Source organism: Hippocampus zosterae, chromosome 4 (assembly GCF_025434085.1).
Source record: "Hippocampus zosterae strain Florida chromosome 4, ASM2543408v3, whole genome shotgun sequence".
Classification (NCBI taxonomy): domain Eukaryota; kingdom Metazoa; phylum Chordata; class Actinopteri; order Syngnathiformes; family Syngnathidae; genus Hippocampus; species Hippocampus zosterae.
In genome coordinates, this window is record NC_067454.1 from 18,875,593 (window position 1) to 18,900,939 (window position 25,347).

Consider the following 25,347-nt stretch of genomic DNA (forward strand, 5'->3'; position numbering starts at 1 on the left):
AGAGCAAGGCACCATTAAAGAAAAAAAAATGACAGCATTTTTCAATCTAGACATTCTGCAAACAAAGTGCAATTTCAAAGGTTAAAACTTATATTTTAACACTCACAACAGCTTTGTTAAAACACTCTGCACTATTGTAAACACACCATCTGTATGTGGCCAAAACGGCAAAGAACAAGCTGAAACGTTAAAAGAAAATTAAAAAAGAGCCCAAAGTTTAATTAAAATACTCTTTAATAATAAATAGTCAAATGGCATTAAAAAATTCATGCTGCAACCTTGGTACAAATCTTGTGTCGGACGAGTGTGACAGCAGCGTTGATCTCGTGCTGGGTGATCACTTTGTGTCGCTTTGTTCTCGAGAGCCTGGAAGCTTCCAAGCTCACCAGTCCAAGCACAAGTGGTCTGGGTAAATTGTGACGACCGAGCAGGAAATCCAGAGCCCCCATCCTGACTGCCGTGACCTGCGCAAGGAGATGAAAAGGAAAACTACAAAACGTCTACTGCCATCATACCAATGTATACATTTAAACATTCTTTTGTGACAAGTTACACATTCAAACATGATATACTTGGGATCAGGTAAGGTCACTGGCAGAGTTTTTTGGGGAACTTAAATATATGAAAGATACTATTCTATTGCACTGGGAAATAAGACCAAGAGTGAAAAATGAAATAACTAAGAAAAGGTCCACATGTCGACATAGGGCTCCACCGGTGACTGAAATCGGAAGGAATTTCATCATTTTGTTCTGCCAAACGCGGAAGCCGAACTTATCACATTTTAAAGTGATGGCTTAACAGCACTTCTATTGAAAACACGAGGACTTCATTTCAAACATGAACCACAATCACTGCCCTTGCTGGCGTTCTGACCTCTTGCTGAGCTCTGAGAGCGGAGCGAGCGCAACACCTCTTCTTCTTCGACACTGCTTGGGCAGGAGCCTTCATTGTTATTGTTGCTGAGGTTGATGTTGTCTGGATTGCCTTAATGTAGTCAACCAAGCAAGTCTTCTTCCCAAAGCCGAAGCGCAGCAAGGAGGGAGTAGAAAGTCAGCAGATGCATTGGATGAAAGACACGCAAGGGTGCAAAAGGGTGTTTTTAATGAGAGCAAATTAAAAACAGCTTTTCCTAATGAGGCTTAATTACTCTCAAACAGCCATCTTTGACAGCCTCGGTATGTTGGGAACACATGCAGTGTATCTGTGGCACCTTTTTCAGCACTCCCCCCCTTTAAAAAAACATTTTAAAAAGCTGAGTTTGAGCTTGTGGTTTTAACACAATTTATTTTTTAAACATCCATTTTTGTAACCAAATTTGTTTGTTGTAAAGTCTTCTACATCTTACATTTAACACATCAAATTCTAAGTTTTCATTCATCTTCCGTACCGCTTGATCCTCACTAGGGTCGCGGGGGGGTGCTGGAGCCCATCCCAGCCGTCTCCGGGCAGTGGGCGGGGGACACCCTGAATCGGTTGCCAGCCAATCGCAGGGCACACAGACGAACAACCATCCACGCTCACACTCACACCTAGGGACAATTTAGGCTGTTCAATCAGCCTGCCATGCATATTTTTGGAATGTGGGAGGAAACCGGAGCACCCAGAGAAAACCCACGCAGGCCCGGGGAGAACATGCAAACTCCACACAGGGAGGCCGGAGCTGGAATCGAACACGGTACCTCTGCACTGTGAAGCCGACGTGCTAACCACTGGACTACCGGGCCGCCCCATTCTAAGTTTTCATTTGTATAAATATTTGGTAAACAAAAAAAAAAAAAAAAGATCAAAATTGGGTTGCACTGGTATATGGTGATTTTTGTGCTATCTCAGTTTAAAAGTAAGAAATATTTTTTTGTTACATTTTTTGATTTAAAAAAAAAATCTGCGTTACACTTAATGAAAAATAAAAGTTGGAAATTTAGATGGCACAGATTTATCATGGTGTATCCTCTGTAAAGTATCTTGGATTCTTAAGCTTGTGATTAGTGTTGTTAAAAGTGAAGACATATTACTGGTAACTAAAACACCCTAAAAAAAATGTTAGATAAATGTAATACTGTATTGTACATAGTATAGTACATTATATAGTCCAGGGTACATCTTGGATAGGTCGCCAGCCAACAGCAAGGTCCACATTTGTCATGTTTTGGTTTGTGACCAACAGGTGGCACTGTAGGGCGCTCCCTGCAGCTGCACACCTGTTGGTTGTTAGGTAATTCGTGGCTTTAAAAGGACTTCCAGCCCGAGCACTCATTGTCGGGTCGTTGTTGCTGTTGGCTACTGTCATGTTTGTTTGTTGCTTTTTCTTGTTGCTCTTTGCTGCTGTCATGTCGGTTTGTTCGTTTTTAGGTCATGTTTTGGTCATGATCCTGTTTTAGCTGAAGTTGTGATTTTTGTTGGCTACTTTGGACTATGTTTGTTTTGGATTTAGTTTTCTGAGTTTTAATACAATCTTTCAAGTACACCTTGCTTCTCCCTCTTGCCTGCTTTTTGGGGTCTACCACCACCTTGTAATGTGACAACATTGACAAACCTCTATTCATTCAAGAACAATTGTACATCCTTTGATGAACTCAACGCAGATCTTTTTGAAATGAGGGTTTTGGGGGGCTGGGGGGTGGTACTGGATTCCTGCCCAGCAGCAAATGTAGTTTAATCTCATCATAAACTGCCACCATAATAACAAACATGCCAACGGTGTGGTCTCCCACTGCACACGCCAGCTGTAGAAATGTAGGAGGGGCTTTATCAGATAAGGATGGCATTAGGTTGGGTCGACCGTGTTCTGTGGATTATTGTAATCCAGATTTTGTATGAGTGCTGGTTTGCTTGTTCCTTGCTTGCTCAGTTGTGTCCTGCATGTGTGGAGGCTGCAAGATGGCTCTCAACGTGCGTCCTTTCCTGCCCACTCTGCTTTTGATGGCAACTCACGGTAGGATTTGATTTGCTTTATTGACTTGTGATGCCAGACCTGATGCTCACTGTGTACTCACATCTTTTGACGTCTGAGTCTGAATTTCTTCTCAGAATCTCAAATCTAAACTTCAACAAGTCGACTTCCATATCTTGTTTTTCCACCTTTAAAAATGACAGCACAGTATAGCCGCTTATTTTCTGTGACTTCTGCGTATATGTGCTGACAGATTGATGGACATATTCTGTTTTGTTTGAATTGGGGATTAATGTGTCCTAACAGTCTCTCATTGTCATCTGTGGCTGCCTGGACATTTGTTTTTGTCGCTCTCCATCCGCTTGAACAGTCATCCTGAGCAGCTATGCTCAAGAGGTATGAGGTAACTGCACCAACACTACAGCATTGTACGTGAAAATGTTGTTTAGTACATAAAAGTTCTACTTAGACAGTGGAAATGAAAAGTAAATTAGACTGGACTATGATGGTTCAACCGACATAGACTAAGACAATGTTTATTACCTAGTTTGTAGTTTTTAGTGACATTCTCTGCAGCACAATACTGTTTCTAATATTTTGGTTATCTTTTTAAAAGCTGTTTGAGTATTTATTCAATGGCCTTGATATGAAGCTTGAGGTCCATGTATTAGTATGCTCTTCATCCTCACTCGTAAGAAAATTCAGAATAGCAATAGAATGATTGTACTACTTGTAGTGTTTTTTTTCCACATGACTATAAGACTAGTAGGACAACTACATGTTTCTGTGAGGCAAACGTGTACTAATAACGACAATTTTACGAGTGGTAGTTTTATGGTAAGTTTAGATACATGCGCCCCGAAAATCTATAAAGTAATGTGGTGTGCCTCAGGGTTCAATTTCAGGTCCTTAATTGAAATTATTAATGCTCCGTATCTGCAGTGTCATCTGGAGGCATGGTTACATTTGTGTGTCTCCTGATGACACCAATGTGAGGGCTGCACTTCTTAACTGTATCTGTGCATGAGTAGACATATTGTCCCGCGAATGTAAGACTTTTCTGCACACTAGCAGAACAAATTACATGTTACCACCGAGGCAAAACGACAAGTGGTATTTTGTACTACAGTAGTGACTTTGTAAAATTCTACGAGTTAACATCCCCCGATACACTACAGTAGTAACATGCAGTTGTCCTACTAGTCCGCCCATCTCTTACTAGTGTAAGAAATGCTATACAGTAGTGGAGGGAAACAAACATTACAAACAGTGAAAATAGATTCTATTACATTGTTGACACTTGACGGTTTTGTCTCATATTATGCAGTTGTATATTAATACTGGGTTGTCCAGTGGTTAACGCGTCAACCTCACAGTGCAGAGGTACCAGGTTCAATTCCAGCTCCGGTCTCCCTGTGTGGAATTTGCATGTTCTACCCGGGTCTGCGTGGGTTTTCTCCCACATTTCAAAAACATGCATGGCAGGCTGATTGAACACTCGAAATTGTCCCTAGGTGTGAGTGCAGATGATTGATGAAAAAAATGATGGATGGATGGATATTAATACTGGTATATGTTTATTAAAGGCGACTGTGTCTGAAGCATGGACCAGCAGGTCGTGCAAATGTGACTGTGAAGGTGTGTCACCAACTGAGTTCTCCTCCTTTGGCTCCTCTTCAGTGAGGGGAGTGGACTGCATGCCAGGTAACAGCCAGTGTCATCACCACATAAACATTTTATCCAATAGACATTAAAAAAAAAAATCCGCTCTGAAAAAAGATTGGCATTCACTTTCAAATAGTATACTCTCTGGTATCATACATTGCGGAGATACTGTTTGCAAGGGTGGGAAAGTGATTGAAGATGTCTATTTATACCCACATGCATGCATGAATGCATCACACTGCAGGGTGAACGTGTTCCTATAGAGAGGAAAGGTGGAGCCATCAGCAAGGATGATCTCCACACAGAGGTCGTGCAAGCTTCTGCACGAATCTAAATATGTAATCCAAGCAAGAAAAAAAGGGTATTAAGCTTCCGTGATATTTGTGCAATTAGGGTTTGAGTCGGAAGTATGATGATTTTGACAGTAATGATGTCATTGGGCGAAGAAACAATAAGAGTTGCTTTCAGAGGAGAGAGAGAGAGAGAGAGAGAGAGAGAGAGAGAGAGAGAGAGAGAGAGAGAGACAATCAGCTGACATTTATGAAATGTTTTAGTGTTCTTCCTTCCAAGTCGGAATTTCTATTATGGATTAAAAAAAGACAAAACGTTTTTTAATTTACATTCAAACTTCGATGGCACAAAACACCACAAGTATTCTTATATCTATGCCACCTTAACTAGATTTTCAGTTTATTATTTAGTTGTTGTTGTTTTTTTACTGTGTTCTGTTTCAGAATTTTATTTTTTCCCCCCTTAATAGTAAATGAACATGTTTCCTTTCATATGCGTTTTATAAACTTTATGATAAGATAACATGAATAGAACATATTTGCAATTATATTCCATACACTTATACATTACATATATACCACCCAATACATCTATTTTAGATCTTGTGATAATTTTGTGGCATCTGAGTTTTAATTAATGTTGTTGGGTTTTTTTTACAGTTTATACAGTATTGACAAATGATTATCTATTTTAAATAATCTATTATTGCTATTTCTTTTTACCATTCAAAAGGCTTTCAAACTCAGGCGCCCTATTTAAACTTGCATTAATTCTGAGTGACATAGCAAAAAATGTATGTAATGCATCCTATGTGATGATGAACAAAGTATGAAGGCAAATTTTTTCATTTGTTGCCATGAACATGTCCTCATATGTTGCCACATTGCATACAAGCCTCAGGCTTTACTGTTCTAAACATTTACTTCCAGCAGATTGCCATGCACAGAGCTTTTGCTCAGTGCAGTGTACTGCTGGGATTAGACTGGATGTTCCCCAATGCCTGATCACTAAGTGCAGTATGTTGCAACACGCTTCTTTTCCAAGGGACTACAACCATTTGGTGGAAATGTCTTTCTTGTCTCATCTTATTTTTTTTCATTCAAAATGAGGATTCACATCAGGACTTGTTATTTGTAGTCGTAGACATAAGGGCGCAGACTGACCACCAGCTTCAGAGGGTTCAACATGGCCATCTGTCCAACCCCTCCACTAATGGCCCTGAGTGATTGCTTGCAGTGGAGAATTAAAAATGGATGCTTTAGGATCTTCACTGTTGGGCTGCTTATCACTCAGGCACATTATAGGTCATTTGTGTCAACCGTTATCCTTATATGAACCGTTTTGCAAGTGGAAACATCATGGAGATACGCTGTGGTGGCCATGGAGAACAATTGCATTTTAATGATTATTTTAATAAAGATGTGGAAGCTCCCTCTGATGGCTGTTGAAAGAGAAAACAAAGCTATATAAAATGACATATTTTAGGCTGTTTTCATACCGGTGTATTATGCAACAAAAAAAAGTATTCCAAGGGTTAGAAACAAATTGTAAACGATGGGATATTAATGTTAAGTATGCTATGGTAACTTCACAATTTAGAACGGTGTTTCACACTTTTTGTTGCTCTGATGGTTTTCACCAAGGAAAACATGAGAAACCAACGCAACGCCGAATGAAGTTCAAAGTAATAGAACCGGAAGTGATGGAGGAAGAGGCAACCAAATAGTACTGTATATTCGGCCTTGTGCACCCAAAATAATTTTTCTGAGCTTAGAAGTTTGATTACCTGAGACTCCGCGCATGATGATTAAAATAAACAAATAAATCTGGCGTTTTCCATTTTGGTCGTACTGTATGGTGTTTTCAGTTATTCTCAACACAGAACACACACATTACATCCGTTCCATCTCCAAACAAGTCCTCAGAGACCGAAATCTTATGCATGCCATGCCAGCATTTCCAAAGTATTTCCTTCTTGCAGAGTGTCCATACCATAAGCCTCTTGGCTTTGAGGCTGGATCAGTGAGCCCGGACCAGATAACCTGCTCCAATCAGGACCAGTATAGCGGATGGTTCTCCTCTTGGCTCCCAAACAAGGCTCGCCTCAACAGTCAAGGATTTGGGTAGGCAACCTGCAAATCTGTGATGGAATGAATAAAGGAGGAAAATGACAAAGGCTCCGGTTATGTTTTCATGAATCACTTACTAGCATGTTTGTGCTCTAGCTGTGCATGGCTCTCAAAGTTCCAAGACAGCAGCCAGTGGCTGCAGATCGACCTGAGGGATGTTATGGTGGTCTCGGGAATCCTCACTCAAGGTCGCTGTGATGCCGACGAGTGGGTGACCAAATACAGTGTGCAGTACCGCACGGACGAAAAACTCAACTGGATCTTTTACAAGGACCAGACTGGGAATAACAGGGTCAGTTGGAAAAATACAATCATCAGCCACTTAGTTAGGTGTCCAAAAATAAACCTTGATGGACATAGGAATGGACAGTTTTGGAGAGATCTACCAATTAAACACAACGTCTATCACTGAGTTTGGAGAAACTGTAGTGGCTCTGTATTTTTTTGTTGCACCCCGTGTAAATTCACTCTTATCTTAGTTTCCTGAAGTAACTCAAAATTCAGCTATAAATGTCTATGCCGCTGGCAACAAAAGTGAATACATCCCTAAATGAAAATGTCCAAATTGTTAAACTGTGTAAGTATTTATAGTGTGAGAAGGAGAGATTCCGACGCTCGTTCGTACCGACTGCTGTCAGGCTGCTGAATAAAAATAACAACAATAATAATAATAATAATTAAATGATGTGATGTGTGTGATGTGAAAAACAATTGTAAATAGCACTGCGATTTATCCATTTTGTATTTATATTGCACTTAATTGAACGGTGTTTGTTTGTTTTTTCTTCTTTCTACCCACATTCTTGCTGCTGGAGGCTGTAAATTTCCCCAGTGTGGTACAAATAAAGGATATCTTATCTTGTATATTTACACGAATGGTTAGCTCGCCGGCCACACAGTGCAGAGGTGCAGGGTTCGATTCCGGCTGGCTTACCTGTGTGGAGTTTGCATGTTTTCCCCATGCCGGCAAGTTTTTTTTTCCGGGTACTCTGGTTTCCTCCCACATTCCAAAAACATGCGTGGCAGGTCAACGGAACACTCTAACTTGTCTCTAGGTGTGAGCGCGAAATGGTTGTTTGTCTGTGTCCCCCGTGAATGGCCGGCAACCAGTTCAGGGTGTCTCCCACCGACTGCCCAATGACAGCTAGGTTAGACTCCAGCACACCCGCGACCTTTGTGAGGATAAGCGGATTAGATAATGGATGGATGGATATATTTCCAAAAAACATGAGTCATGATCTCACTTTTGAGAGATATTTTACTTTACTTTTTTCAATGCCCCAACCCACAACTTTTAGGGGCTTTCGTTTGGCCGATTAATTTATTTATTATTATGGCGCTTCTAATAGGCCACCACCCAAGTTGAGTGGAAGAAAATGCTGCTGATGTCATTTATTAAACGAGCCAACATTTAAACACATGAATGCAAAATGAAAACAGTCTCATGGAGCAGAGGCTAACATTGACCTAACTGCATGTAAAACAGCCAACCACTTACAAGAATGAGTTCAATGAAAAGTTTTGTAGTAAATGTGATCTTACAATCACTTACAATGACGCGGTTACAAGTGATAGTTGTCAGACACAACTTCTTCTGATGCTTCTCTCAACTCTCCTCAGGTGTTTTACGGGAACTCCGACCGCTCTTCGTCAGTGCAGAACCTCTTGCGGCCGCCTATTGTGGCGCGCTACATCCGCATCCTCCCCTTGGGCTGGCACACACGCATCGCTCTGCGCCTGGAGCTGCTGCTTTGCATGAACAAATGTGCCTGAGCCTCGAATCCTGCTCTCCTCGAGGCCTTCACCTCCGACCTCCTCTGTCCAAACACTCAATGTATGTGTTAACCTTGATTATTTTTTAATCCTTCCATTACAGTTGTATGAAGGTCATTCCAGGTTTGGAGAACAATTTAGGCACTGACATTGTGAAACGACAGACATTTGATTTATTCTTTTTTTATTTAAACAGCTAATAAACCTCCATATAATTTGATTCATCCAGCTCAACTCTCAAAAGTAAGCTTAAGACCCCTATCAAACTCGAGGCCCGGGGGCCAGATCTGGCCCGCCACATCACTTTATGTGGTCCGTGAAAGCAAATCATCAGTGTCAACTTGCATGACATTTGTCAAAATCTGTACTGAAATGTCAAATTGTCATGTGTAAAAAAACAACGTTAAGATTTTGCAATAATCTTGTTATCCTCTTTACAGTCAATTGAACAATAATTGAAAAGACTATTATAGTTGAATTGATTAATTCGAAAACTAGTAATCCATCAATTTGTTGTGTACTCTCGTAATGGCTCTCTGCCATATTTTGTTGTTCGGCACAACCCCGTTAGTTACTATCAAGGCTCAAAATAAGTGGTTGAGCCTCGCACTTTGGGAATCAAAATCATAATTTTATGTCTCCATAAACGCCTTGAATTGCAAAAGTGATGTCGTCTCTGCTGAGTCATGGTCCTTCCTTCTTTTTCTCTCTTCCTTTTGATGGCTAAAAACATTTTAGGAACAGGGGTGCGTCTTGAGAGAAAAATGTGAAAATGTTTTGACAATTACAAAGAAGAAAAAATCTGACCAAAAAGCTGATTCAAGACATAATTTATCTGTATATGTTTGATTTGTGGGGCGGCCCGGTAGTCCAGTGGTTAGCATGTCGGCTTCACAGTGCAGAGGTACCGGGTTTGATTCCAGCTCCGGCCTCCCTGTGTGGAGTTTGCATGTTCTCCCCGGGCTTGTGTGGGTTTTCTGCGGGTGCTCTGGTTTCCTCCCACATTCCAAAAAACATGCATGGTGGGCTGATTGAACACTCTAAATTGTCCCTAGGTGTGAGTGCGAGCGTGGATGGTTGTTTGTCTCTGTGTGCCCTGCGATTGGCTGGCAACCGGTTCAGGGTGTCCCCCGCCTACTGCCCAGACACGGCTGGGATGGGTGCCAGCAACCCTCGGGAACCTTGTGAGGATTAAGCGGGTCAGAAAATGGATGGATCGATGAATCCAATGTTTGATATGCAAATGAACTCTGAATTTTATTTGTTTAAAGCAGTCTCACACTGGCTGAATTAATTTAACTTTGTCGCAAATTGTTAACATTCACACTGAACTGGCATCGAATCAAAGGAGTAATTAATCGTGGCACGTTGCTATGGAGGAAGTCTGCACAGATGTGCAAACAAACCAATCCTAAACACGCCTCTCATGTGAGACAACTCACTGAAATGCTTGCTGCCTTCTTTTGACACGAGGTGATCAGCAGGGAATTTTACAGCTCTCACCAAGCCTCTCCCAACTAGCCTCTAAGGAAAAGAAGGTGATAATTTGACTATAATCTTCTGTCGGTAATGGAAAGAAACACCCCTTGGATTGTTTTCTGATATCTCATGACAATCCCATAGTTTTGTTACGATAAATGTTCCTAATGCAGATTCTGTGTTTCAGGATTCCATTTCCTATCTGAATGTATCCTGTCTTTGTTTTTTTTAAACGTCACATTTTGAACACTGATTACATTTTTGATGGCCAAAATAATGATTAAAAATAGGTGTAAAAAGAAATATAAACATTTCTATAAATAGATAAATAAATCGGGTGATACACAGTACATCTTGTGGTTGTTTTGACAATTGTTGTTTTCCCATCTGTGAAAAAAAAATCAGGTGATACAAATGTCTTGTATTTTGGTGCTATTTATTTTGAACTGAATTTTGTTGACATTTCTGATGATTTATTTTTTCACGTCAACATAATTGTTTCGAAATGTGATGGTTTAAAAAAAATAAAAGTTGAAACGTTGACGCCAATTGTAGCATCCTCCCAAACGACTTGTATTTATTTCTTCCTGATTGTTGAATTTGAATGCAAAAAACTCGACAATACCCTATGTGTTGTATTGGTTAAACACTCAGTTCAGATTACGTGTCTTGTAGCATTGCCCCACCATGGATTTTGTGATTGATATTAAAGATATCCTCAATGAATCTCTCATCATGTCATTGACTCGTTATATTTATATAGTGAACTCTCTGTATTGGGAACAAGCTGCCCATAGCATAAATCTATATGTAATCCCCCAAAAGGTTGCGTTTACTGTAATTGCCTATAAAAATGCCAACAAAGGATGAGTTTCATTCCTCAACTCACTTCAGCAGGTCCTTGGGACGAAGATCCCACCAGATGCAAAGCAATATTGTTAGGATGGGCAGGGCATTTCATGTTATAATGTTGTATTAGGATACAAACTGAAAGGGCCAGGATGACCCATTTTTCACTCAAAACTCTCTGTGTATACTTTGATCAGGAAAATGATACTACCTTGCATTTTCAATTTTATCCTTTGGTTTTGGAGAAATCAGGACACAACTAACTAGTCTTGAAACACTTCTTTTTCCTCTGTAATATGGAAATGGGGCAACATAGCTCATGGTAGCGTAGCCCTCTCTCAACCAAGAGGTTGCAGGTTGGATCCCCGGCCACTGTAACCATGTCGGCGTGTCCTTCAGCGGGATGCTGAAACCCCTGGTGCTACGTTATCAGTAGGTAAGTGAGGTATCAATTTTCATAGAGGAGTAAGAATATACAGCGTGCCTGTGAGATTATTGTTTCATTATCAATCTATAAGTGTTTAAATTCGACTATTGGTGCTAACCGCGAAGTAGGCAAATGGTGTTTGTCATTATGTCTTAAGGCAACACTGCTTGGTTCGTTTAAATACTTATTGTGTAATCTCTTTGTTTTATGTTTGGCTTGACATTACACTTATATTTGGGAGTGTTAAACAGCTGAAATCTATTTTGAATGACTTGTTTGCTAAGACGCCGCTTACTGCAAAGTCAGTTGAATTCACTGCCACCATAGTCTCAAGTTACATACAGTATCCATTTCACCATGAAATGTAGGTCATATCTCAAAGTACACTGTATTTTCTTTTTACTCTGGATGCTACAATTACCAAGATCATGTTTTATTTTTCTCAGTCAGACCAAACAAATGTGGACACAATTTAAAAAAAATGTAGATTTTTATTCTGATATTATTTTAGTGTAGACTGGTCGGTATTAGATACGCTCTCTTACTTCTATTTACACCTTGTAAGAAGAGGGCATCTGTGTACAGAAAACAATGAAGTGCTGCTCTTGGAAACACATTCATAGTCGAGAGCAGAAAGAATCGATGAAGGTATGTGATGTGTTTGGGGGTGCTTTTGGGGGTTGAAGCCTCTGATTTCATGTCAATAATGAGCGAATGTAAGGCTTCAGGACACAGGCAAGGCAAACTATGTCAACACTGTTTCTAGTGAAGATGTAAACAAATCAAATACAATCATTGTTTTCCATAACCGCAAGATGAGATAGCTCAAGGAAAATTACGAAGATATTCAATGCACGCCCGAAAAAAACGGTCTCCCTCTTGACTGATATTAGGCTCCAATTACACTTATTTAACAAGTGACGACATCAATCAATCAGTTCTGTCAGTCAGTCAATTAATGTTATTGCTTTCAATCAGCCAAGTAGCTTGATATAGTAGTTTATTTAGCCTTTTGCTTTGTTTCCATTTTTTGGGGGGGACAAATCAGTCTATCTACCATGGAGACAAAAAGCCTACACCCCCCTGTCCAAATGTCAGGTGTTTAGAACATTTACAAAATGAGGCCAAGATGAATCATTTCAAAAAGTTTTTTTTTCTTCTCCACGATTAAATGACCTATAGCCTACACAACTAAATCGACAATAAAAGATCTGGGGGGGGGGCTATAATGTAAATAACGAAAACCTGACATTTAACAGTAGTGTGTATTCTTTTTATCTATCTATCTATCTATCTATCTATCTATCTATCTATCTATCTATCTATCTATCTATCTATCTATCTATCTATCTATCTATCTATCTATCTATCTATCTATCTATCTATCTATCTATCTATCTATCTATCTATCTATCTATCTATCTATCTATCTATCTATCTATCTATCTATCCAGCTATCTAAATATTCCCATATAAATTACCCCTGATTATGACAGTTCAAAACAATTCACAAGCAATAAATATCAATTGATTGAAAATAAACACTCATTTTTAAAAAATGAATGTGTCTGCGGCGTTGTAGTCAGCAGACATCATAAAGACAGAACTGTCACATGCAGTTGCTAGTATTTACGACTAGCTGTTCATTGGAAGTTTGAGTGAGATGGGGATGCAATAATTATTGTTTGAAGCGTTTCCGAGGAGTTTTATTTCACATACGATCATCAGATTATTTCTAGAAGATCTTAAAAGTGGCAAATGACTCGTGTTAAGACTCCATGTTTTTTTATCTTCATTCCAAGATGCTCACTTTTCACAATAACAATTTCTTGATACCCCAAAAAAATCAAAGGTAGCAGCAAGGAAGAGGAGAGCTGTTGACAAACAGCCTCAAAATGCTTTTAACTGCTGGACACGTATATTCTTGAACGACACCTTTAATACGACATATTTTTGCTCCCATGTAGGGTAATCATCGTTTCTAGGAAAAACGGAAAAGTGAAAAAAAATAAAAATCTGTTTATACCATATTAAACTGAACAAAAAAGGACATTCACCATTACATAATCTTTGTGACATATTGTATTGTCAACACATACATATCTCTTCATCTCTGTGTCAAAGTAAAGCTCTTATAATTACACATTTAACACTGTATATCCTTTTAACAATCCCATATATCTTATTAGAGATATAACTATAGCTTATATCTTCGGATGTGAAACAAATAATAAACTTTGTTCATATAAATCTTTTTCTCTCTATTTTATCAAATATTTGGAAAAAAAAAACATTTGCTTTAGTGACCACAAGGAAGAGCAAATGTGCTGCAGTAGAGCTCTGTGATGGGGAGGTGGGAGCAGAGGAAGTTTCTACTCCTAACAGAAGAATAATACTGAAAGGGCGAGACCAATAGAAAATCCTTTCGGCATTTAGTCCAATGTCTTCATATCCAGTTTATGGTTCATGTACTTTTTGTCCTCACTACCAAACAATTCAGCGTGCTAGCAGAATGACTGTGTCTTACTAGTTAATTAGTTCCATTATGAGTGCCACTTTTGGCAAGTATGCTATATCTCAAACCTTTCTATTAAACTCCTGTGCTTCATAAGTCGCACATCTTGTTCCAATTAGGAGGCATGTGTCACACACGAGAAGCCTCCTGGACCCCAATGGCATAGATGTCGATAGTGGAAGGCAGTCGTACCAAAACAATGACTCGTAATAGTATTACACAGTCATTCTACTAGTGCGCCCTAGTTGCGCGAAACTGAATTATCTTACTAATAAGGACAAAGAGCATACTAATATGTGGACCTTAAGCTAGATTAACAAGGATATTGACCAAATACAGTAAATGCTCAAATGGGGTTTCATTCAATTCAGCACTCTGGGACACAGGTGTCAAACTCCGGTCCTCTAAGGCTTCTCTCCTGAATGTACCGTATTAGATGTTTACCTCCCCCAATACACTTGATTCAAAGGCTCGGGATTGTTATCAGGTTCCTGCAGACCTTGATCAGCTGATCATTTGACTCAGGTATGTGGGAGGGAAAGATCTAAAACATGCAGGATATTGGCCCTCGAGGACCAGAGTTTGACACCTCTGCCGTAGTAGAACCAGAATTAGTACAATGACTGTCTCCTAGTAAAGTTTTACTACAGTTACAGTAAGTTTTTTCTACATACCAGACAACCACATGTTGTTAGTAAGGCAAAACTACAAGGAGGCTACTAGTATGTGACACAGGCCTACTAGTTAGAAGCGTTACGAGAGCAGCGCATTTTTTAGGAGTATGATTTCATTGCATACCAGTAGGCCAAACATGGCATGAGTTGTGGAAAAAGACAACCCTTCTACGAATGTGCTGAATTATCTTACTTGTGAGGACAAAGAGAGGACTACTACTATATAGACCCGAAGCTAGGCCCTAGAACTGGACCCTAAGCTGGATATCAAGAATTTGGAATAAATACTCAAAGGGCTTTCCATATGGCCGGCCCCCTTGCAAGAGCTTGTTTGTTGCATTGTCCCAGCTCATCACGCCAAATGAGTGCAAGACTCTTTCACGTAAATTGCAACTAAAGTCAGACGGCGTCCTCTTCGATTCCGCTGGTGCATCCACAATGAGCCGTAGCAGAGGTGGTACGGTTTGAGGTGGGCGTTTAGAGCGCCGTCTCCTTCAGGTCATTGAGGTTTGGCATTCTGGTGCGGGAGGCACGGGTAAAGGTGGGTCCGTTCGGTCCCGGTTTGATGCCCAGCTGTTCGGCCGTGAACTGCGCGCCTTCGGCCCGCTGCAGCGCCGACACGTGCCAGGCGGACTCCAGCTGGCCCGGCAGTGGGTAGCTGGCCTTGCGGCTCTTGGCCTGGGACGAGCCACCTGCCCCGGAGTGGCCCCGGCTCTCTGCGTGCCCCCGGCTTTCGGTGTAGGCCGCTTTGGAGGAGGTCTGAGGAGGGTTGGGGAGAGGGGGCTGGAAGCGCAGGTCTGCGGGAGGAGGAGGAGGAGGCTGGCCTTGGTTTGGAGAAGGGGAGAGGTGAAGGAGCCTGCGAAGGGACTTCAGTGGTTGGCTCTGCAAGTGAAAGAGGTGTGAAGGAAAGTCAGTTAAAAAATAAACACTCAAGTAAAGTAAGGATAACCGATAAAATCCACTGAACTACAGCAACAACATTTTTTGTGCTTACAGTAAGTCACTTGGCACCACAAACTCTGACGGACACCAAACTTAATTAATTAGCCAAGGCAGAGCCCACTCATATGCTTGAGGGAAAATAGAAAGCATGTACCTGAGAATGTGAGTCCATTGCCTTTTCTGTCGGCCATTCATTCACTCTCTCTCGTCCTCTTTCTCGTTCCCGGTCTCGGCTCTGCTCTCGTTCGCGGTCTCTGTCTCGGGAACGTTCTCGGTTTTTCCGACGGCTTCCGTGGTGTGAGGATGACTTGGCGCCCCTCTGCAGGGACATATGCTCTTGTGCAGTCCCAGGTCCCTTACAGCAACAATAGATGAGGTAAGCCTTACTTCACAAATTACAGTTTCGTGCTTCCTTGTAGTCGCACCAAACAAAACACTAAGGGGGGGAGAAGATGACGGGACATGAAAAATACAGAAATACTTGCGATCCAGCTTTTGGTCCATGTCCTCTTTGTGGTAATTCTGTGCTGAATTGTGTTCTAGTTAATGACCAATCACAACTCAGGTTGCAAACATCACATGACCAAACTCAGGAAACAGGTGAACGTCATCGGTCGTTACCTGAACCGTGAGTTACTGTGATGTCATTTTCAGTCGACAGCTAGTGGCAAAATGGCCGCCTGCTGAGAAGGATAAAAATGGGTTGATTTTTCTGCCTGATTCGTATTCCACAAACGCAATAATAATCAGAATACCTTTTAAGCTGGATCTCAAGGATGGCAAATAAATGCTTGAAAATTTTTCCATAGTGGACGTCTTGTTTTGGGCACGTAAAAATCATTGTCACGCAGACGCAGTCATGTCTTAGTGTTGCGTTCAGCTTACTGTTGTGGCAGGATATGGCGGCGGAGGAGGCTGCTGTTGTAGCATCGGCGAGGGCACCACAGGAAGGACTTTGACAGCTGAGTTGTGCTTTAGGCTGTTCTTGGAGCTGAAGAGTGGGAAGAGGCTTTTCCTGATACTAGGGTTCCTCCCGTCCGCCATGTCCGTCTGTGAAAAGGGAAATGCATCACTGTCAGTTTCAGCATCTCCACGTGACCACTTAACAAGGTCCGCAGTTGTAGTTCTCCAATAGGTGGTGGAATACAAACTGAACAAAAAAATGTAAAATCCTTTCTATTGTACTACAGTTGCGTGCTGTCTTACTAGTGATGACAAATAGCTGACTACCACATGAACCTTCAGTTGCATATTAAGGATATTGAAAAAAAGGCTCAAGTGCCTGTGAAGAAAATAGGGACATTTTTACAAAAAATAAATACATTAATCAAAGCCTACAGAAAGAAATTATTAACCAAAAATCTTGAATATTGTATATGAAAAATGTAAAATGTACAAAAAAACGGAATGGGGTTAAACACTTCTTAAAGTCACTGTTGATACACCGCGAGCCAAATGCAGGGTTCTGTTCATAATCAGACAAAGCTGAAGCCGTTTGAAACGAATCATTTTCAGATACATTCCATTGACTTTTGCTCATTTTCAGTCTGTTTGGTTTTTTTTGCCCCAGCGGACATCATGGTAATTGTTTACCCCAATTGTCATCAAATAAATGAATCAATTGCGGCAATGCGTTCTTACTATTTGCGTCTTCTTCTTTTTCTTTTTGATGGCTCTGAAGAAGCCTTGTTTTTCCTTCTCTTTGGTGGGCTCTGGAGGATTCATCACCATTGCTTCAGCAGCACTCCTGAAAATGGAAAACATAATCACCAACCATATTTGTAATGTGATAAATGAGTTCACTGAGTAAAGAGTGACGGGAAAAACCCCACTAAAATCACAGCAATATTACTCTCAGAGAACTACGGTACTTTATTATTTATTTTATAATCCCATCTGGTATGATGCGGCATCATTGTTTTTATAGTGCCAGAGGGTTTTCATTAAGCGCTTGTACTGGGGTACCTAATGGGGCCAGGCAAGGTTGCAATATTTTCAATGCAAGTGAGGCCACTGTTCACTTGAAAATCCTTCCAGTTCTCTTAAAGGATGCTTCTCACCACTCAAAGGCAGTCTGGCGTTTGGAGTGGTTAGCCATGGTAACGGGGTTGCCAGGAACAACGGGTACGACCGGTCCTCGACCCTGCCCAACACCCTCATGGAAGGATGAGGAGTTATCTGGTCTGGGCGACGGTACTGGACAGAAGCGAGATAAGACTTTTCGCAAAAGCATAAATCATCTTTAAGCCTATTCAGGTCGTCTAAATAAATCATTTTAAGTCTACGCAAAATACAGGTGATTACCTCGGTAAAAGCTACCAACTCTCCGAGGCATGGACTCAGTGAAAATCATCCGGTTTTCCTTGGAGGACACTCCATCCTCTCCATGAGGGTCATGATACATACCGACCTGTACGTCATGCAAATGGGCACAGCAATAAAGTGTAAGGGGGCGTGTGACCAATGCGGAACAAACCAGCTGTCTTAGATGAAAGTCAAACCTCATTTTTAGGCAGTCGCTGGGTATGAAAAGCAGCAGTGTTGTCCCTCGTTGAATCTTTGATGGGTGCGCAAGGGTGGCTCATGTCTTTCGGGGACTGCTCGCTCTGTTGGAGGGATATGCAGGTCAAAGCAGACTTACGGAAAGTTGTTTGAGCGTTGATTCCTTGTCGTTACTGTCCAGTTTATTGCAACATTAACACCAGGCAGCCCCCCGGACCTCATGAATAGTCTGCGGGCTTGTTCTACAAATAGCTCACAGATGAATATATTCACAGAAACACAGTGTTACTTATTGGTATTGATCTGTTCCACACCATATTAAAAAACATTGTGATAGCACACACAGCGCCAGCACTCACCCTGCTCATGCCATCCGTGCAGTCTTCCCTGGAGGAGCTCACTGAATGCCCAGCGAGTGCAGTCCGGTGCTGAAGTTGCGGGGAGAGAAGCTGCAGACTAGAAGCTCGCGTTGGAATCGCCTGGCCCGGCGGGGGCAAGCCTGCCATCCCGGCTTCTACAGCATGAGGTCGGTGGCGCTCTCTCCTCACGTACATGGAGTGCCGTTGAGGCCGTTGCTGAGAGGAGAAGGGGGACGAGTAACCCAAGCCATAATGGTACGAGTCGTGTGGGGAGGGCAGCGTGTGAGTGGAGGGCATCCCTGCACCCCCTGGGTCTAAGAGCTCTGGAGCCTTGGCCTCCTCTGCGGATAAGAGGGAAGATTTATGGCACGTTTTCAATGAGCTACCATCTATCTATCAAATTTCTACAGGCTCGCAGACAGTCGGAATCTAGCCACAACATATCAACAAACATTCACACGGTCTCTCAGTATCTCGGTGCACGTTTCCCTCTGAGAACATCCTGTTTGAGTGCAATGTAATTTCTAATTGGATGAAGAAATACACTGGTCGATGAAAGGATCAAATATCTCTTTGCAGAGGGAAGTGGCCACTGAGCATTACCGTATTGTCCCGGATATAAGACGGCCCTGATTATAAGACAACCCCCTCTTTTTCAAGACTCAAGTATGAAAAATGACTTTTTGAACACCAAATTAATTTTTATACAGAGAATAATTACAGTAAATCTGAAAGAAATGATTATAACAATATGTTTGAGAGAAAAAGCTTGTTATTTTGCTTCACTCAAATCTAAAGTGCAATGACATTCGTAAATGAATGGGTTCTAGTTTTTGAAATGGATATGACATCATAACTTCTCCTCAGCTGCCGGTTAACCTGGCTGAACTTCGACCCGCTTTTCTCCAGATTGTCACTACGTTTCTCCATTTTCTGTTATCGCTTCTATTATTTTCTTCTCTTTTCCTTCTTATCGCTATTTTTTATTTTTCTTCTTCGTGCTACCGCTATTTTTATTTTTATTCTTCGTGTCAGGAGTTCACTTTGGCCTCGTGAGTCAAGTTCAGCATTCGCTTCAATGATATGGCACCGTCTAGCGTCGTGAATGTGTATAATGCCTAGACCCCGAATATAAGACGAACCCCACTTTTTCAGTAATATTTCAATGCAAAAAACACCGTCTTATATTCGGGCCATTACGGTAAGTAACAGAGTGTCATCAGGAGGTTGCAACAGAAAGACTAGACCAATAAAAGAGGGACATAGAAGTGGAAACGCATTCATGGATTAAACACTTGTAGCAAATTTTTGCCATTCAGCTCCTTGTTCAGTTGCAGTGAAAATATTACAGAAGGTCGAATTAATGTAAATATTCAACCTACCGGAAACCAAAGATTTCTGTCTGGACTTGTGCCTGGAGGAGGAGTCGAGTGTGCTGCTCTCCATGCGGACGTTGCTGCTGCTACGGGATGCGGGGCTATGCCCTGAGCGATCACTGTGTCGTGCTGAGGGGCTGCCAGGTGCCACCGGAGCCCCCGAAGGGGCATTGAGGTCCAGACAGCTGGCAGGGAAGAAACGGGTACCGGGTCCCACTGCCGCTGTCGTGTTGGAGTTTAGGTCGTCAGGGTGGAGTCGACCATCGCTGAGGTTCCCTACGGATTTGGCATCGCTTAGAGCGCTGTGGCTCTTGGACAGGCTGAGATAAGAGGCGGAGCTTTTGGACGAAGACGACATGGATCCGTGGGCTGAGTCGGCCACGCTGTGGGTGTGTCTTCCGTGTTGTTTGTCTCCTCCTGACTGTAACGTGTTGGTCTTGCTTTCCAGGAAAGTGTGGCGTCCACCTTGCTGTTGTTGCTGCTGCTGAGTGCGAGAGGAACCGCTGGGCTTGCCGAGGCCATACTTTGCACCATGTCCTTGCTCTGGCAACTTGGGTGAGGGTCCCACATTGAAATCAAATTCGGATTTGTTTTTGACCTCTTTAGGACTGAGGAGGTGTGGCAGGTTGTTATTAGCCAGATCTTTACTGGACGAGGCAGCGCGATTGAGGGTCTGGGAGAGGTACTGACTCTTGGGGTGAAGTGTCGGGCTTAAACTCGACGGGGGTTTGTTACCATTGAGGAAATTCTCGTTGCCAAGGTGATGGAGGTCACCATGACGTGGGAGACTTGAACATTCTTTGCTGTTGGAGCGGCGCTGGCTTGAGCCCTTGGTGTGACTTCTATGGTGACATTTTCAAATTCAGTGTGATTGTTCTATATATGGCCACTTGGGGGCGGCGCAATGAGCTGAACGTGGACTACGGCACGTAACACAGTGAACCTTCGTGTGTGTGTGTGTGTTTGTATTTACCTCTCCAATACACTTTAAACCCCTTTTAAAACACATTAAAACACACTTAAAATAATTAAAACAAGCTTTTTTGTGTAATACTTATCAGATGCTCTCACTCTTGCTGTCAAGAAATGGGAGACTAAAAATGCACTTTGAGAACATTAAAGAGCAGTTCAGCGTGCTTGCTTCAAACTGTTGATTTGTCCAGCCCAGTTAAGTTTGTTGTAACACAAACACAAAACAAAAGCTCATGAAGTATTTTATACTTAAACACCAGAATATTTAACAAAACTATGTAATGTCTTCTGATGAAAACCGATTAGCATTAGTTTAATATATAATCCTAAATGCCAGAGATGGACTAGCAGAAATTAGTGTAGATGTTATGATTAGATTCGAAAACCCCTTAAATATCTGAAATGTCAACAGACATACAAAGCACAACAGGAGCATTGTAGTAAAGGCATATCTTCTCTTTGAAAAAATAAAAATCTCTGAAATAGAGGTGGAGCGAACAAGCAATGATAACATAATGGAGCAGCACTGCATACTGTATAACGGACTCTAGTCATGCAAATTTGGATACGTAGCTATGAGCAGCATGTGAACGACATCCAGGCAGTCTGATTGGATGTTTAGTCAGTGAAACGATACTTTGGTGATGTTATGACATCATAATTACCGGTAAAAAAAACATCATTAAAACAAAAATCATCATGACAGATTAGTAAAATAAATATCCATTATTATTTCTTGATATGATAATAGATCAATAGACGAAGTGTAATTATAAGAGCTGTTCACTGGACCTTGTTGGGACTGTGTTCTCTCCATGATGGTGTGTTTTCCTCTTGGAGGAACGTGGAGGGTTGGGCGAGGCGGGCGAAGGCCTCTCTCTCTCCACCTGCCTCAGAGGCTGGAAGGCTGGATGATTCAGACTCTGCTCAGTAAGATAGCGTTCGGTTGGGTTGAGAAGCAGCAGGTTCTGATGAGTAAGACACAAGCACTTTCAAAGGGAAATCTAGCAGAAAAGGTTCTTTGCAATAATATGTGGCTCCACGAGTCTGAACATGGCACTCTGATTAATATTGCATTTGTGCAAGAAGAATTCAACAGATCAATCTATGCAATTTTGCCCACCCCCTTACATTGCGAGGGCCACACACGACCAACCTCTGAAAACAGGTAAGCTATGTGTCACTCGTCGGCCTGGTGCCCTCTTCTGTGATTAAATACGTTTTCAAAAATAGAAACACATTTCCATAATTACTACTGTAGTACAGTGAACCCTACAAGTCATGTGAATAGGGACTGAGTCCTGCTTGGAAGAGTGGGAATAATCACCTCCCCTAAGGCAAAAGGTTTATTCTGTACTGCTATGAATGCTGGCAAACGGCTACTTTTATCTAAATAAAGGTCTTTAACCCCACCATATTGGTCAGGGTTTTTCAGCAAACGACAGAGGATAGGTTAAAAAAATAGTTTGTCAAGTTACAAAACTGAAAACAAGCAGGGGGTTTGTTGTCTCTAAATTTTATCCAACAATGTCATTGGATTGTGTTTGAATTTTACCTTCATGAGATCCAACATCAAACCGCTTAAAATGCCTTGGTACCTTCTCTCCAATGTCTGAGGATGCGTAACTGAGGGAAACTGAGACACACATACACACAGCGACAATGTTAATCCTTGATTTTTTGATTATTTTTTTCCTGCTTGTCAGATTTTCTAATTGGCTAAGGTCACACATCACTCGAGGTCTGTATCACTAACAATAAATCTACTGCACACACTCTTACGCACGTATTCATAGTAGGCCTTGTGGAACATTTTCTCCTGTGGTTAGTTTCTATCTAATGAGTCACAACACTGCACTCAGTCATGAAGAAGCAAGAGAGCGATTAAGCGAGTGAAGACCGACGAGGAAGAGGGGGAGGAAAAATCATATGAGGAAGATGACACAAAGGAGAAACAACCAGTGTGTTGTACCCTGATTCCGTGAAAGCGAGGGTTGTTGTAGAAGAGTTTCATCTGCTCAGCAGGAAGTGGCCCAAGGACCTTCTGAATAGTGAATAGCTGTAAATAATAATAATAATAATAACATACAATCATTAGTGTTAATGATTTGATAGATATTAGGGTGGTGGGGGGGTGTAATGGGGCTAAGAATTAGGATTGGAATTCATAAGAACCTGACTTACTGCTGTGCGTGCATCAGGTGTCCATACATTTGATTAAATTTGATTTTTTTTGTGCACACTAAATTCAGTTGTACGAATTCAGAACCTCTTTGATAAAGAAGACCCCTGGACACTACTTGTAGCACTAGAATGCCTACTAGTAGTAGTCGTTCTACTATAGCAACATGCAGTTATTGTAATGGTAGGAGGAGTACCGGTAGTAGTAGTAGTCGGATGAAGAGGAGTAGTAGTTGCCATACTGATGGGCAGAAATGTTCTTCAGTCGTTGAAGGCCATGTAAGCATTCATTCTTTTGTCCAGTTTAAGCTTAATGTACTGTTTGAGTATGCTCTTTGTCCTCACTCATAGGACATACGTATTACGTATTTTATTATGACAGTTACATGTTACAGGTGAGGTATTCATCACACACACACACACACACACACACACACACACACAGTAATTTCTCCCTACTCTTTCTTGTAGTGCGATGAATTGTCTTACGAGTGAAGACTGAGAGCATTATAGTGCGTGGACCTTAAACTGGACATGAAGGATACCTAATAAATGCAAAACGCTTTTCTGACTTTAGTGGAGAAAATTTGAATCTGCAATATTATGATTGGATTAACTTTCTTCTCATTTTAAAATAATCACCTACTATTAAAAGAAGAACTATTAATAAGATTTGCTTAGTTCTAATGCTAAAATGATTTATTTAAACGGGGTGGGGGTGGGAAATGTTGTTATCAAACCTGATCAATCTCGCTTTCCCCTGGAAACAAAGGCTGCCCGTCACTCAGCTCCCCGAGGATGCACCCCACTGACCACATGTCCACCGCTTTGCCATAAGGAGCCCTGACAAGACAGGATGAAGAAAATGTGCCACGTCGTTAACAGCGCATTATGACCTCAGCGAGGAAATGAGAAAATACGGGTGGCGGCGCTAAAAATGAAGAGGAGAGAGAAAGAAAAAAAATGGTAATTGGTGCAGGGAAACAAAAAGTGATATGGCGTGCTATGGGAAGCGATGCTCATAAAGCAAACGGTCATTTGCAGGAGAGTGGTGAAAAAAGGCGAGCGATCTGGCAGTAGCTGAGCAGAGGTGGTGGTGGAAGAGAAGATTTGAGGGGGCGGTATTCAAACAGCGTCTCAATAAGTGTTCCAGGGCATTTGCTAAATCAGGCAAGCTCACCGAGTCTACGTGACTTCAGCTATCTCCCAGATAGACTGGACTTTTAATGCAGAACATCACATTTAACACAACATAGCTGCCTAAACACAACAATTTGATCTCAAGACCAAAAAGGTTAATGTTGTTGTGGAGGGCAAGTCGGCGTAAGCGCACGCAATATCGATAAAACAACAGGATAGCACGCCTATCTCCACCCAGGCTTTAATATTTGTGAAATGTGAAATCAGCAAGTGAACGGCAAGCATGAGGGTCTTAACCCTTACACACTGTTCATTTTCCAGGGACAGGTGTGATGTTTCATCATAATTGTAGATATCATTTGTGAGCTACAGTCTGTCTGATTTCCAAAAGAAACGGATGATTAATACACAATTAGACTCAAAGGAAATGTGTATTTTTTGCTCCTTTGAGCAGGGTTAAATTTGCTCCGGTTTAAGCTGTTTTCAGTGGCTACACCGGTGTAACTTTGTACGTGTGAACGCTGTCCGGGGGCATCCCCAGTGCTGCACCAGAGCAAAGGTTGCCGTGTGAACACCCCTAAAGGGAACTGTTGAGGTACCCCAGCTACGAAGGGCTGTTTTGGGAGGAGGAGCAGTACTGGTTGAAGAATCTAGATATTCTTTGTGTTAAGTGGTCCAAACTGTTTGTAAATGAACAAAATTGTATGCTGCCTGTTACCCTTGTAAACCGTTTTTTTAAAAAAACGAATGCTCCTAAAATAGTGTTGACAAACTGTGATTCAGCAATAACAGAAGTTCGGTTAAAATAACGATGACGGACTGACAGATTGGAGGTCCGCTGGCCAATGATGACTGGAGGACTATGAAAACGTATGTAAGAACATGATTATGTTGTTTTACGCTTTCACTGTTTTGAGATTCCCTCATAGCCCATTAAAGACCAACAAATGCATGTTTTGCAAATGTGAAGGGACACAGAAAGTTCTCAAGACTGTTTCTAGTCCCCCTTGAAACCTGTTCCAAAAAAAGAAAAAAACCACATCTGGAATATAGTCAAGTCAAGTCAAGTCAACAGTATTTATAGAGCACAAACAGCCATCGCTGCATACAAAGTGCTGTACATGGAGCGATTTAACATATACAATAAACAGTAAGACGAATCAGTAATAAGTAATAAGTA

The 25,347-nt window shown here is 41.5% G+C and overlaps 2 protein-coding genes and 1 long non-coding RNA gene across 4 annotated transcripts in view; 1 reads left to right on the top strand and 2 right to left on the bottom strand.

The window, feature by feature from the left end:
• Nucleotides 1-217: 217 nt before the first annotated feature.
• LOC127599430 (uncharacterized) lies at nucleotides 218-1,203 on the bottom strand. The gene is made up of 2 exons (XR_007962099.1): nucleotides 877-1,203; nucleotides 218-464 (listed from the first exon to the last, which is right to left on the bottom strand). It is a non-coding gene; the product is annotated as an uncharacterized LOC127599430 (long non-coding RNA).
• Nucleotides 1,204-4,426: 3,223 nt separating this feature from the next.
• Nucleotides 4,427-10,956, top strand: rs1a (retinoschisin 1a). The gene is given in 5 exon segments (XM_052063362.1): nucleotides 4,427-4,474; nucleotides 4,477-4,597; nucleotides 6,831-6,972; nucleotides 7,075-7,270; nucleotides 8,599-10,956. Coding segments are annotated over 5 exon segments (660 nt in total). The 3' UTR covers nucleotides 8,752-10,956.
• Nucleotides 10,957-11,977: 1,021 nt separating this feature from the next.
• Nucleotides 11,978-25,347, bottom strand: part of cdkl5 (cyclin-dependent kinase-like 5) — a 44,328-nt gene continuing 30,958 nt past the window's right edge. For both annotated transcript variants that reach the window (XM_052063058.1, XM_052063057.1), the window contains exons 9-21: nucleotides 23,768-23,870; nucleotides 22,819-22,905; nucleotides 22,402-22,482; nucleotides 21,639-21,814; nucleotides 19,881-20,716; nucleotides 18,499-18,839; nucleotides 18,139-18,243; nucleotides 17,942-18,047; nucleotides 17,698-17,833; nucleotides 17,279-17,384; nucleotides 16,523-16,687; nucleotides 15,792-15,992; nucleotides 11,978-15,577 (exon numbers count right to left, since the gene is read on the bottom strand). In XM_052063058.1, the coding sequence (XP_051919018.1) occupies nucleotides 15,173-15,577; nucleotides 15,792-15,992; nucleotides 16,523-16,687; nucleotides 17,279-17,384; nucleotides 17,698-17,833; nucleotides 17,942-18,047; nucleotides 18,139-18,243; nucleotides 18,499-18,839; nucleotides 19,881-20,716; nucleotides 21,639-21,814; nucleotides 22,402-22,482; nucleotides 22,819-22,905; nucleotides 23,768-23,870 (2,848 nt within the window). In that variant the 3' untranslated portion in view covers nucleotides 11,978-15,172. The remainder of the gene's footprint in view (nucleotides 15,578-15,791; nucleotides 15,993-16,522; nucleotides 16,688-17,278; nucleotides 17,385-17,697; nucleotides 17,834-17,941; nucleotides 18,048-18,138; nucleotides 18,244-18,498; nucleotides 18,840-19,880; nucleotides 20,717-21,638; nucleotides 21,815-22,401; nucleotides 22,483-22,818; nucleotides 22,906-23,767; nucleotides 23,871-25,347) is intronic.